Raw genomic sequence first — 14,660 nt, forward strand, 5'->3', positions numbered from 1 at the left:
CATGCAGTGAAATAACTGAAATTTTGTAAACAGACATGTAAAATTTCAATCATAACTGTTACATATGCACCTAAAAAAGTCTTTTTTTTAGTGTGAGATCAGATTACACAAAATCAATATATTTGCACTGATTTTCCAAACTTCATGTGCATGATGTTTTTTTAATTACAAACAAAGAGTCTAAATTCTTCCTGGAAATGGAAAAAAATTAGGCCTTTTTAAAACAGCGCTTTATGATTGTGAAATACAGCTTCTTTCTAATATTCCATTGTTTGTAAAAACTGATTCTTTGCTAACACTGGCCATTGGTTTAACAAACCAAGGGAGGACAATACGGCTGAATAGATGTTCCAGTGATTGATGACGTCTTAAATTTGTATGTTTTCAACATCATCAACAGTATCACATGTCCAAGATTGTCTACTCAAACGTATCATGGACAGTGAAAGCAAAGTCTCATGTTTCCTTAGATAACTGATGAGTAAGAGGTAGACCTTGAGACTCCAATGCACAAATTGCACTAGTAGGATTTTATGTTACTCTTGTGTAAATTTTACTCACAGAAAACTTGGGTCCTAACTTTGCAAGAGTTGTCTCCCTTTAGCTGATTTCACAGTTTTGTCATAGAAGTTTTTTTAGAATGTATTAAACCAGACTCATGCCAGTCTGTCCCCTAAAACAGTGTTTAGCCTGAACTTGGATGTGAGTATAATTTCAGTATATTTTAGGGGTTTTTTTTATGTGAATTAACAAAAGGTAACCGTACTAAGTTGGGTTTAGTCAAGTTTGTGATTTTAGTCAGAGACTGATTGGTTGGTTGGTTTGTGGTTTAACGCCACACTCAAATATATTCCTGCTATATGGCGGCGGTCTGGAAATAATTGAGTCTGGACCAGACAATCCAGTGATCAACAACATGTGCATCGATCTACGCAATATGTGTGTTATTACATCCACTGTGTATATCATTAGAACCCTTGAGTATATCATTACATCCCTTGTGTATGTCATTACATTCCTTGTGTATGTCATTTTATCCCTTATTCATATCATTACATCCCTTGAATGTATCATTACATCCCCAGAGTATATGATTATGTCCCTTGTTCATGTCAGTAAATCCCTTGTCTATATCATTACATCCATTTAGTATATCACTACTTCCCTTGTGTGTGCCATTACATTCCTTGTGTATGTCATTTTATCCCTTATTCATATCATTACATCCCTTGTTGTATATCTCATTATATCCTATGTATATATCATTACATCCCTTGTTCATGTCAGTAAATCCCTTGTCTATATCATTACATCCATTGAGTATATCACTACTTCCCTTGTATATCTCATTACATCCTATGTATATATCATTACATCCCTTGTTCATGTCATTAAATCTCATGTGTAAATCATTTGTTAAATTTGAATTCTAGTTTTGAGTGTGAATAAATGCTGAATTGGTAAAACATTTGCTTCATTACCATTCATTTATTTACAGGGAGCAGAGAGAGAGGAAGAAACCTCCATCACGCAAGAAACAAACCCACAAGTAAGTTATAAATGTTTGACACTAGGGCTGCAACAAATACACTATGTGGTGAATATGATATGTATCATGATTATTGGGTAACGAATACGAATAATTATTCACGAATACAATATTGTAGTTAAGTGATTGATGTACAATATTGAACGCCCATGTTGACAGTTTTGATTTGTCACAGCAATAACCAGTGATCTCATGACACTCAAATTTGGTATGTAATAGTTATAATTGACAGTACCATGTGTGGCGTTGGCAAACTAACATGACTTGGGCATATTCCATTACTGCATATCTCACTTTCCAAAAGTACACAAGGGTTCAAGTAAAACATGCTCCCTAGGAAAAACGTAAATATTCGTTAATATTCGGTTCTGGTGACCACGAATAACGAATTGAATTCATGAAGGGCTACGGTTCGATTCACCGAATATACGAGTGAATCGTTACAGCCTTATTTGACACTGAAACTCATAGATCCTCCTTAGTCATTACAAACCCTGTGGAGTCTCAGAAGTACATTTGGGGGATCCCATGGATTGCATTTGGGGTTCCAGGGTGACTGTTGTACCATCAATATGTTAAATACAACATATATCTGATGCCTTCTCTTTATTGATTGGGACTTTCCTTGTTTATGTCAAAAGTTCTGGCTGAATGAATGGACTTCTGCCGAACATGTTTGAACAGAATATCTATATCTTTGTTGAAAGCTGTCGTGGAACATATTTTTGGAGTATTCAGTGTACACTTTATCCTGACAGGCTGAAGTCTAAGACTCCTGTGGACTGTGAGGATTCCTTCAGCGAGAGTTCTACTGAAAGTGAAGAAGAAGAGGAAGCTGTAGAACGCAGAACAGAGGCTAATGCCGACCTTCCTTCTGAGTACTGGCAGATCCAGAAGCTGGTCAAATACCTTAAGGTACATGATAATCACTGCTGTATTAGTTTATTCAAGCTTATTGTCTCAGCTCATTCAAATGAGAGTTCGGACTGTCATCCAGAAGGTGGTCAAATACCACAAGGTACATGATAATCACTGCTGTATGCTTTTTCAAATTTATGTTCACTTTCAAATTTTCTGCACATCAAGATCCGGGTTTGAACTGGCCTACGGGAACCCATGTTTGTCATAAGAGGCGACTAAGAGGATCAGGTTGTAGGGCTGGCTGACTTGATTGATTTCATGAATATCTTTTTATCCGAATTGCATTGTCTGTCCAGTCTAAACAATTTATAGACCTTCCTCATATTGCTGGAATATATATAGCTGAGTACAGCATTTAACAGCAAAATAGTTTTTAGTTTTTGTTTGTTGACAAGACCACCCAAAGAAGTTACAAGAAAAAATATGAATGATTTTTGAAAATGTGTGTGTTTGGGGCTGACTAAAAAATATAAAAACACAAGATTTTATCATAATTATTTGTAAGAAATGGGGACATAATTGGAAAATAACATTGTGTTGTAGGGAGGCAATCAGACTGCCACTATCATCGCATTGTGTTCCCTGCGGGACTTCAACTTGGCACAAGAGACATGTCAGCTGGCCATCCGAGATGTCGGTGGGCTGGAGGTCCTCATCAACCTCCTTGATACAGAGGAGAGCAAGTGCAAGGTCAGTCACAGACACAGTAGCCATTCTCCTTGACCATCTGTCCTATATTTCCTCCATCAAGATGGTTAAATGGTTCTGATGATAGATTCTGTGACTTGTGTCATATCAGATAAAGGTACCTGTTGTTGATTCAAGTATAGAAGCAGTATTTGTCCAAGGGGCTTGAACTTTATAAGTCAGTTTACCAGTTTCATCTAGACCATCAGCCTTTCTTGTTCACCCCCATCCAAATAAGAAGAGGCCCCAAAAATGAGTGACTTACTCCACTAAAAAGGTCAAAGGGCAATCAAATGTTCGTAACTGCTCAGAAATGTGAGCTGATATGGTTAATAAAGTTTTATATGAAACGTATCCATTTTGTGACACATGGTTGCATATTGTTTTTTGTAGATTGGTTCACTGAAGATTCTCAAGGAAATATCCCGCAACATCCAAATCCGCCGTGCCATCGCTGATCTTGGAGGGCTACAGACAATGGTGAAGATCCTGCGTGACCAAGACAAGGAACTCCGCTGCCTTGCCGCTGAGACCATCGCAAATGTGGCCAAGTTCCGCCGTGCCAGGAGAACAGTCAGGCAACATGGCGGCATCAGAAGATTGGTAAGTACTGTCTTAGACAAGTCCATCTTCCTGGTCTTCAGTAGTTTACTCATATTTCCACCATTGTCCATATTTGGCAGTAATAATATCCATCCCCCTTCCTTCCCCCCACTGACAATCACAGTGTGACACATTTTTTAACGTGAGACTCTCCCTTCCCCTCCTTTTCCAGGTGAGTCTGTTGGACTGTGCAGTGGTCACCAGCCCGATGAACGCCGAGATGGAGAAGGATGTTGAGGTGGCCCGGTGTGGAGCCTTGGCCCTGTGGAGCTGCAGCAAGAGCAAGAAGAACAAGGAGGCCATGAGGAAGGCTGGAGCCATCCCTCTCCTAGCCAAGCTCCTCAAGTCTCCCACTGAGGACATGCTCATTCCAGTGGTTGGGACGCTCCAGGAGTGTGCATCGGAGGTTAGTCATGATTATCAATCACTTCATTGTCTTCCTTGGATGTTCCTGTATGTTTCCTATTTAAGTCTGAAATTTGCAGTAATAATGATACTGAAGGAAACGAAAAATTTGTTGATGTTTGTAAACTCGATTGTACTTGAATTAATATTTATTATTGCTTAGACAGTATCTTAATTAACGGTAGTGGCTGTGTTGCTCAGTGTAATAAAACTATAGGTCCTTATTCATGAAACTGTTGTTATTGTGTTCAAAGAATTTAGTGGGAAATCCTAAATAGGGAAGTGCACTATTCATGGAATCAAATTTGGTGCTAATAACAATACCATGACTCTATAATTGTCTTATTTATCTAACTCATGTGAGTTTTGTGAGAAAGAGGACAGCTGACAGTGGGGCTCACTCAAGGGAATCAAGTAGAGGGGAGGAGTTATCTCCCTTGGATCATGTTGCTTCAAATGCTCCAGCTCATAATTTGAGTCAATCTGTAATGCATATTATGGTGTTGTGGATTCACGAAAAGTATATATAATTCTTGAGTCAGGTGTGACCTTTGTCTGGGCTATACTTAACGACAATCTTCTGTTGCAGCCAAGCTACCGTCTTGCTATTCGAACAGAAGGCATGGTGGAGGACCTTGTGAAGAACCTGAAGAGCAGCAACCAGGAGCTGCAGATGCACTGTGCTTCAGCCATATTCAAGGTGAGAACTGGACCAATGTCATCAGTGTAAGGAGTGAACAGTATTGTCACCTCTTGAAGTAAATGTGGTAAGGTTTGGTTGGACACTGCCACAAGTATGCCTCTTCAAGACCAATGTCAAAGTAGGGATGGTAATTTTCTAGCCATAATACCTAGGAACTTGGACCTATTCTGTTTCAGGATTGCATGGACGTATATACAGGATACATGCTTTTCCCTTTGTGTTTGATTCAATTTTGTACTAATGCATGTCTTTTGTTGTGCTCTTTGAAGTCGCATGATCTGATTTTATCACACATCCCAACCACGGACGTGTTAGCATACATAGATTCAATATTAGATTGCATATTTGTGTAACACGTACATGTATGAAAGTTAAAAATTGTAACCAACGATATGAATTCTTGTTACAGTGTGCTGAAGAAAAGGAAACTCGTGACCTTGTGCGTCAGTATGGTGGCCTTGACCCCTTGGTTGGTCTCCTGAACACGAGTGAGAACAAGGAGCTCCTAGCAGCAGCCACCGGTGCAATCTGGAAGTGCGCCATCAGTCATGAAAACGTCCAGAGATTCCAAACACTCAAAGCCATAGAGATTCTTGTCGGCTTGCTTAATAACCAGCCTGAAGAGGTATGACAAATTCACATTAGCCTGTTTCGATAAAAATGAAAGTATATAATACCATATGTTGATCATTCACTGGTTCTGCCATACAGCACAGGTGGGTTAGGTGTCTAAGGTGCTACAATTTCACTGAGTAGAAGTGTAACATATGACACAGATTTAAATCCCAGAATTCTAGTCACCAACCCATTCTCGCTGGTTTCAGCGGCAGTGTGAAACCTACATCACGTCCTTCTTCATTAAGGGGGTGTTGGCGTAGCCTAGTGGTTAAAGCGTTCGCTTCGTCACGCCGAAGACCCGGGTTCGATTCCCCACATGGGTACAATGTGTGAAGCCCATTTCTGGTGTTCCCCGCTGTGATATTGCTGGAATATTGCTAAAAGAGGCTCACTCACTCACTCCTTCATCAATCTGGCATGTTGTGATGTAACTGAAATACTGAAAGTGGTTTTAAACCCAATTCACTCCACTCACTCACTCACTCACCCACTCTCTCACTCTTTGTGCTGTACAACATATTATTGGTCTTATTGTTTGTGTCCAGGTATTAGTGAATGTAGTCGGTGCCCTCGGGGAGCTAGCCAAAGATCCACCAAATCGACTACAGATCCGAAAGTCCGGTGGAATATCCCCCCTAGTTAACCTGCTGACCGGAACAAACCAAGCATTACTTGTCAACGTCACGAAAGCAGTTGGCCAGTGTGCAGAGGAGCCTGATAACATGGTGTAAGTTTGGTTCATGCAGTCATTTCAGTGGTGTTTTGCTGCTATTGGGGATTTTCCTGTGCCTCACTCTCTCAGTAAGTTCAATTTTGAAAATGTTTGAACAAGGGAATTTGGTGTCAAATCCTTGTGGGTCAAATGTGCAGTCCAAACTATGTTGAATGTTCACACTAATAAGCTCTGTTTTGCTTGATCAATGTAAAAATTATGGTTGTTTCGCTGTGAAAGGTTTGGTGATAAAGGGGGATAACTCTTCCTGGCATGCCATCAGCAAATTCTGTACATGGCAATATGTCAAGTGTTTGTCTGTACCAGCCTTCCAGCTACTGGCATTATACACTGCATAAAGGTTCCATTCTTTGCTACTAAGAGGATTTGTTTTAGTTGTAAATATTGAGCATCCTACTTTCAGTTGTATTATGTTGTAATTATTTCATTGAATTTTTCAGCATCATTGACAAATTAGATGGTGTGAGGCTGCTATGGTCACTCCTGAAGAATCAAAACACAGAAGTCCAGGCCAGTGCTGCCTGGGCCATATGTCCATGCATAGAAAATGCCAAGGTAAGCCCTGCAAACTACCATCAACACCTTACATGGGTAGTGTCCGACTTCATCACATCACCTACCCATGAAGATCCGAGATAGAATTGGTCTTCAGCAACCCATGCTTGTCCTGAGAGGTGACTAACAGGATCGGGTGGTCTGCCTCACTGATTTGATTGACACATCTCATCGAATCCCAATTGTGTAGATCAACGCTCATGTTGTTGATCACTGGATTGTCTGGTCCAGACTCGATTATTTATAGACTGCCATCATAAAGCTGGAATATTGCTAGGTGTGCCGTTGAACAAAAATCCAGATATCATCATATCCCAGTGCATAGAGCAGTGATCACAACGTCAATCACTGGATTGTTCAAATCCAGATGCGATTATAAACAGACCACCATCATACAGCTGGAACATTGCATTAAACAAACAAGCAAATACATGCCTGGGGTGGTCAATGTCCACACATTCCATACAACAATGACTCATATTGAGGCTAAAAGTGTACAAGATACAATTTATTTTTTAAATTATTAAAAGGTTTTTTTATTAGCATCAAACAGGTTACAATCAATTATTTTTGTTTGAGCATACACTAATAGTTTCACAAAGAAACCAAAACTTCAAAGACCAAGTGAAACACTGGTGTACTGTTTAACCTAAGTCTTGAACTGTTCAGGATGCTGGGGAAATGGTGAGGTCGTTTGTGGGAGGTCTGGAGCTCATCGTCAGCCTCCTCAAGTCTGAGGACAAAGAAGTCCTTGCCAGTGTGTGTGCCGCAATAGCCAATATAGCCAAAGATGAAGAAAACCTTGCCGTTATCACAGACCATGGTGTCGTACCGATGCTGGCAAGACTTACCAACACTGTAAGTACCAGAATATGTTTGCTGTGTGTCTTGATATTAACTCATTTGTCTATTTCAGATTGGAATATTCTCCTAAGACAAATAACTGCAAATTTCTCCATTACTTAATGCTGTCACCCTGAAGATCCGGTTTAGAATCGGTCTTCATTAACCCATGCTTGTCAAAAGAGGCGACTAGCAGTATCGGGTGGTCACGCTTGCTGACTTGGTTGACAGGTCATCGTATCCCAATTGTGTGAATTGATACTGATGATTTCAGTAATTGGATTGTCTGGCCCAGACTAAAACATTTACAGATCATTGTCATATGGCTGGAATATTGCTGAGTGTGACATTAACAAACAAACAAACAAAATTTGATTTAGGTACAATAGCATCTAGGTGTGAAAGATATCTGATAGGAAATCTTCAGACAAGAACAGATGTGACTTGACTGTTATTGTACCCCCATTGAATCTGTTCATCAATAGAGGATTAATTAACATGCAGTCATTTTAATGCTGTAGTGTTGTCAAAGTACAGATTGAAACATATTCAACAGTATTAGATGAAAGATTAAACTAAACTCATAGTACGTATTACATAAATGAGGCCCTTGTAGCCAAAGTTGTCTGTGATCTCAGACTTACCGCCATATATATAAACACTAAATCTAAGTTTATCTAAAGGATCTGAGCCCATGAGGACCTCAACTGGAAGATTGTTTTGACCGATTCTTGTGTGTGTCATTCAAGTATTACATAACTAATATGTGACATTAATTGAAAATGTAATACAAAACCTAGCATTTATTACTTAAAAACATTCCCTTCTCAATATTCATTTGTTTTATAGATTCAATATGAGTGAGCATTATGTTATCTAATCACGTGATATAATTGAGTAGCAGGTACAATATTAATACATTCACATGGTTACATAATCATAAAGGCAGCCACATGTAAAAAATATTCTCGACAATCCGATTCATATTTTCTTGAGTGGGGGGAGGATTTCAAGAATTTGTGCTGAAAAAGCCTTCAGGGAATTCCAGTATATGGATAGGTGAGTGCACAGGAGACTGCCAGCTGTACCTGCAGGAAATAGTCAGCAATATTCATGTCAAATGGAATGTCCTTGCTGAGTAGGGGAGGGTATTGCAGGGAATTTTCATATTGCAATAAGCTGCGATGCGAAAGCATGTATTGCAATATGTATTACAATATATTGCAAGAAGTTTTATTTAACAAAAAAACTACTTATAATGGAGTTAATGCTTGTTTTATAAAGCGAAAACACAACAAAATCACTATGCTTGATTAAGCTTTAATCAAAACTTTTAATCATGACAAAATAAAAATGAAAATAATGTTTGGCACAAATGAAACAAGGAAAGGAATGATTTTAAAAACGGAAATATCCGAAGATTTCCAAGTGTTACGAAGTTTTCCGAATGCATGTCAAAATACCGGTTTTCGATCAGCATATCGCAATACGTATCATTTTCATGTCTGAACTGGTATATACCGGTAAACCGGTTATGTTGCACAGCCCTATTGCTGAGACTATTGATTTGCTTAGTAAAGTGTTAATAGATCATTTAGAGACTGCACTCAATTTAAGTCCTTGATTGACATTAATTAGTACGTGATCACACTGGCGACATGCGTTATGAAGACTCCAGTCTCTGTGTGTCTTTGAAAGCTCCTGATCGATGGTGATTGAGGCATGAGTTAATGTGTATCAACACTGATTAACATATGTTTCATACCATACATTGTTATCATTCTGGGGAATTAGTCCTTTTCACTTTTTCTACAAACTTTGACATTTCTCTCCACCATATATCTGCCTGGTAAGCATATCAGTAATTCTGACATTACGCTAAGTAGCAGGAAGACTGTTTTATGGCATTATATGAGATTATACAGCACCGACCTGTGGGGTATTGTTTCATGATTAGTTATAATGCAGCTCTAACATATGTTTTGTGATATTATCTTTCATTAAACTTAATGACAGAGAAAGAAAAGTCTTTCATCCATAAGCAGGTTTAACTTGCAATTTGGTAATCATATTTTTAATTGAAAAGAATACTTCTGTGATCATGAAAGGAGAAAAGTATAATATATAGATATTTATGCCTTGTTTGAAACTTGTTTTATCTGCAGGTCATTTCAGTTGAATGACGAACAGTCAGATTGTGAGTAATCGACATATGAGGCTTGCTTATACTGTTGTCAATAAGTCTACTGATAGGGATACCAGCTATCAGATTGTATCCTCATGCTTAGATAGAAGTTGTACATTTCGCTGATAATGAACCATGGGCTTGTTAATCATTGTCTCACCCTAATGAACCGAATGATACCACTTAGACCATTATAATAATGATGATATGTCACATGATAATTTATAATGATATGAGCAGATCTGCCCACATGTATGGACCAACTACTGGGATGAAATCGACACCTACTGATGAGGAAGCATGTTAATAGCATGTGTTCTATATATATATTTTTTAAATGTGGCATTTTTAGGGTAAAAAGCCTCAACTGTGTGATCAAAACTAAACAGATTATCATGTTTGCCTGTTTTGACAAAGTACTGATTTAAAGATTGGGATATTCTTTTTAGAACTGACAATGAAATTGACATAGCTAGGTGTTAAAATACTGTCTCATACATCATTCATGGATAGAATTTCATCGCAGAATATTGTCATGTTAATATTTCCCAGTAAATATTCTCATATATTTTTCACATATTTATATTTATTCATGTATGTTTAATATTCTGAAAGGTGATCATGCGTTATATGTTCACTTTGAAGTGGCAGATGCGCCTTTCTCAGCTTGATCAGCTAAACATCACATGACTTCCTACTTTTAACATTTAAGTAATAATCAGCCATAATGTTTTTACTCATTGTATTTATTTATTTATTTATTTATTTATTTATTTATTTATTTATTTATTTATTTATTTATTTATTTATTTATTTATTTATTTATTTATTTATTTATTTATTTATTTATTTAATGGCTTCACATTAATATTTGAATGTTAAGTTAAAGATACATTTTCTTCAAGGGTGTGTTCTATATAGGTATTAGGAAAATCTATTTTTCTGATGTAGTTTCCTTGAGAACATTCTGTGTAAACACCTATTGTTTTGAACGTGCTGCCTTCCTAATCAGTTCACACATGCTGGGTCAACAGTGTTCATGTGACTCTAGCCTTTTGACATATTTGGTGTCAGTTTCTTAAGGATGCAGTGTTCACTGATGAAAGAATTCCAAATATCGAGTATTTCAACAATACAGTCCCACAAATAGCCTATATCCCTGACTCCAGAAGTTTTGTATTGCTTGCTTGGAAATGTTTCCTTTATTTTTTACTTCTCTTATCAGATTAGGTGATTAGATCCTCCCTTCTTGAATCGAGGAAATGGGGTAGTCTTGTGGTTAAAGCATTCCCTCGTTGCTGGATGATCAGGTTTCGATGGGTATAATGTGTGAAGCCCATTTCTGGTGTCCTTCCCCATGATATTGCTGGAATATTGCCATAAGCGGCATAAAACTAAACTCAATCACTCACTCTAACACTAAGTTCATGAGCAACAAATAAAAAATTGCAAAAAATCTCCGCATCAGAAATCAATCTCTCCTTGTTTTTGCAAATGGCTAAGGTCCAAGAAATTCAGTTTTTATGTGAGTCACAATCATTTTAGGAAGGGAGGTTCGTGATACACATTATCTGTGTAGTGGAACAATGTCAGGCTTTGTGTTTGGGTAAAGTTTCTGCTTTGTTGATACACGTTTTCAACTTTGGATGTGATCAAGTACACAAGTATGGTTTACATGAGTGAAATAGGCTGATATTCCAAACTTCATGAGAAAATCCAAGTCTGTCCTAAGATGAATTTTCCACCATATTGCGGTATTATCTTTGTCTTTATATTCTAAAAACATCAGCTCAGTTATTATTCATGTTATGTATTTTCCTATCGACTGATTTTAGCCTTTCCATCATATTTAGTTTTGATATTTGTAAAAAAATATGCAATAGTTGGAACAATAGGGATCAAAATAGTGCTGTATGTGTGTGCATCACAGTAAATGTTGAAATCACAGATGAAATATTTTCAATGTACCCTGGTAGCATAAAAATAATACTATGATTCATTTAATAGAACATGTGATAAATTTGACCATGTACAAAAATTGAAAATTTATTTTTGCACCCTATCAAACTGTTTAACAAAGGCATGGCCTAACATGGGCATGGCCATTTTGAATGCCATTGCACATAACAGGAAATCATGTTGTAGATGATAACATAGTCTGTGGGTTAGTTTATGGGTCCAGGACAAATGAAGTGGAACTATTCTTGCAGACATGATATCGTTCAGGAAAACCTGCTCTCAAATCAACAGGTTTACATGATTTTTACTGTTGTTAAACAATAAATTGAAAGGATATAATTGCAGGGATGTTTCAAGTTTAATTGGACCATCAAAAGATATGAGCACACTTGTTTTTACAAAGCCACACTTATATTATCTGTCTGGTGCCCTATGGCATCTTTTAAAAAATCTACATTTCTGTCCCTGCAAACAAGGTCATTTTCCTAATAAATAACAATTTCTAAACGTTTTGCTTGTTTCGTAAATTTTTCTGATCGTGTGGGCCCAGAAGAGCCCTAATGACATTCTTTCTGGGAATGAGATATAAACTTGACATCCATTCATTTTCCTTCCAACTGGCTGAAAACACATTTGGAAGAGTTTTGTTACGTTACACAAACATGTTTGCTAAGTTTTATATAATCTGGTATTTCTAAAAAATTTGTATTTGGCCAAAGTCATGTGTTCATAATTTTCCTGCTTTCGGTGGTTGTTCATTGTTCATTTTGTGTCTTAATGAAACTGTTGTCTTTTCACTGAAGACAACTATTTGTCAGGTAGGATAGAGGTTTAAGATCTCCCGTCACGAATATTGTTATACACTCACTGCTAGGGTGCCTGACAAACCAGCTCAGATCATTCCTCGCCTGTATTGACTTTTCAACACATATTGGTTGACATTAATGAAATTTTGAGATCAGTATCAGTATGTTTTAGATTCGTGATTCTGATCTTGATCTTGGTGTGATTCTGATCCTAATCTTAATGCGATTCTGGACCTGATCATTCTGAACTCAGTGTGATTCTGACCCTGATCTCAGTGTGATTCTGATCCCGATCTCAGTGTGATTCTAATCCTGATCTTAGTGTGGTTCTAATCCTGATCTCAGTGTGATTCTGATCCTGATCTCAGTGTGATTCTGACCCTGATCCAATTCTGAAAAGTAAATACTTGCAAAAACTGGTTCACCTCAAGCTATTTACATTACTCACACACACCTGACATAACTTCTAAGTGTTGTAAAACCTAACTCTCTTCTATGCTGTGTTTTCGTTCAGCACACAGAACTGTTTATGTACGTTTGTAGTTTTTTCAATACACACAGTGACTTTGATGACACAACTGAAATGTAAATACTCTATCACATGTTAATATGATGTAAACATATGTTCCTGGTTCATCAATATCAAATGAACTTGTCAAATTTGTTTGGCTTTTTATTTCCTTGGTTCAGTTTAATGAAACAATAACACATCTTCAGCACGATGTTGAGGTTGCAACAAAAAAGCAAGGAGTGAAAATAGAATGAAATTAGTTTGTAATTTTCCCCAGACTAACATGGATAATTATGTCGTTGATCAGTGACATGGCAGTGACATGTTGACTGGGAAGGATGTACGTGAATGTGATGAAGCAGACAGGAAGTGGAAACTAGTCATCAACAGGAAGCTGACCACAGTCCATATTGTTGCGGGACCTTTTATAAAAATGTATGCCCATGTTTGATGTTCATGTTGATAAACTGTCGTGACTAATGTTCCATATTCATGATGAAGTCTGAAAGAATGTCACATGCTTTCAAATTATGTGGGGCGATAGGGTAGCCTAGTGGTTAAAGCATCTGCTCATCACGCTGAAGATCCGGGTTCGATTCCCCACATGGGTACAATGTGTGAAACTCATTTTGGTGTTCCCCGTCGTGATATTGCTGGAATATTGCTAAAATAGGTGTAAAACCTACTCACTCACTCACAAATTATGACTGTAATCTTTCAGTCTTAATGCAAAAGCATTTTAAGTTCAAGTCTAGGTAAGCATTCGATACAAAAACATACAAAAACAGGCCAGGGTTCTATTCATCACCAATCATTCAGCTGTTTCAGTTTGTGACTTGGTTTGTTCCCTGTAGGTGTGTTGCCTACACTTGAGTCACATCAGTTCAGGCCATGTTTTATTGATAGAGGGCTTGATATTTCACAACCATCAAGCATGTTGGGATTTGTGTTAAGAATATATGTTCCCAGAAGCTTGACGCCAAAACCAATGCCGTTATTCCAGGTGGCTGCCTCACAGACAATACACTAATACATCAACTAATACCAGTGTCTTTCCTGAATAATTGTATCATCACATTGACAATTGCACAGATATGATCATTTTCCACTCACCAACAGGATGTAAAAATGGACCTTACCTTACACCTGGTAGTTTAGATCCTATTATAAGTTATTTTCCTTTCTGACAAGTGTGTCATGATATAGCTGAAATATTGCCGATGTGACATTAAATTTTAACTCACTCACTCACTCTGACAAGTGTAAATTGGCAAGTCTCCCATCAACAAAAGTTATGAAAACACAATGCCTTTTTGAAATTGGTAAAAAATAATTGTTTTTCATAGTTGACCATTTTCTAAAAGGCATTGTAAATTGATACTTCTTAATTTTGTTTTTAAGCTAAGGCAGATTGTCCCATGAAGATTCATGTTAGATGAGATGTATTCTGTAGTCCCTGGGAGACAGACAATGTGAAACAGTGCAATGAGAGATATGTTTCATGATAGCTGTTTTGCTCCTTGAATTCTGAGAGCAAAACATTATTGAAAATATATTTTCATTATGACTCTTTGAACCATAG

General features: G+C 37.5%; 1 protein-coding gene across 2 annotated transcripts in view; it reads left to right on the plus strand.

The window, feature by feature from the left end:
- LOC124264141 (outer dynein arm-docking complex subunit 2-like) overlaps positions 1-14,660 on the plus strand; it is a 61,862-nt gene that overhangs the window by 12,587 nt on the left and 34,615 nt on the right. For both annotated transcript variants that reach the window (XM_046698876.1, XM_046698875.1), the window contains exons 9-18: positions 1,499-1,549; positions 2,308-2,464; positions 3,014-3,160; positions 3,551-3,760; positions 3,933-4,166; positions 4,755-4,865; positions 5,278-5,493; positions 6,032-6,213; positions 6,660-6,774; positions 7,444-7,632. In XM_046698876.1, the coding sequence (XP_046554832.1) occupies positions 1,499-1,549; positions 2,308-2,464; positions 3,014-3,160; positions 3,551-3,760; positions 3,933-4,166; positions 4,755-4,865; positions 5,278-5,493; positions 6,032-6,213; positions 6,660-6,774; positions 7,444-7,632 (1,612 nt within the window). The remainder of the gene's footprint in view (positions 1-1,498; positions 1,550-2,307; positions 2,465-3,013; positions 3,161-3,550; positions 3,761-3,932; positions 4,167-4,754; positions 4,866-5,277; positions 5,494-6,031; positions 6,214-6,659; positions 6,775-7,443; positions 7,633-14,660) is intronic.

The sequence above is a fragment of the Haliotis rubra genome, unplaced genomic scaffold (assembly GCF_003918875.1).
Source record: "Haliotis rubra isolate DU_JTF1 unplaced genomic scaffold, ASM391887v1 Scf91, whole genome shotgun sequence".
Classification (NCBI taxonomy): domain Eukaryota; kingdom Metazoa; phylum Mollusca; class Gastropoda; order Lepetellida; family Haliotidae; genus Haliotis; species Haliotis rubra.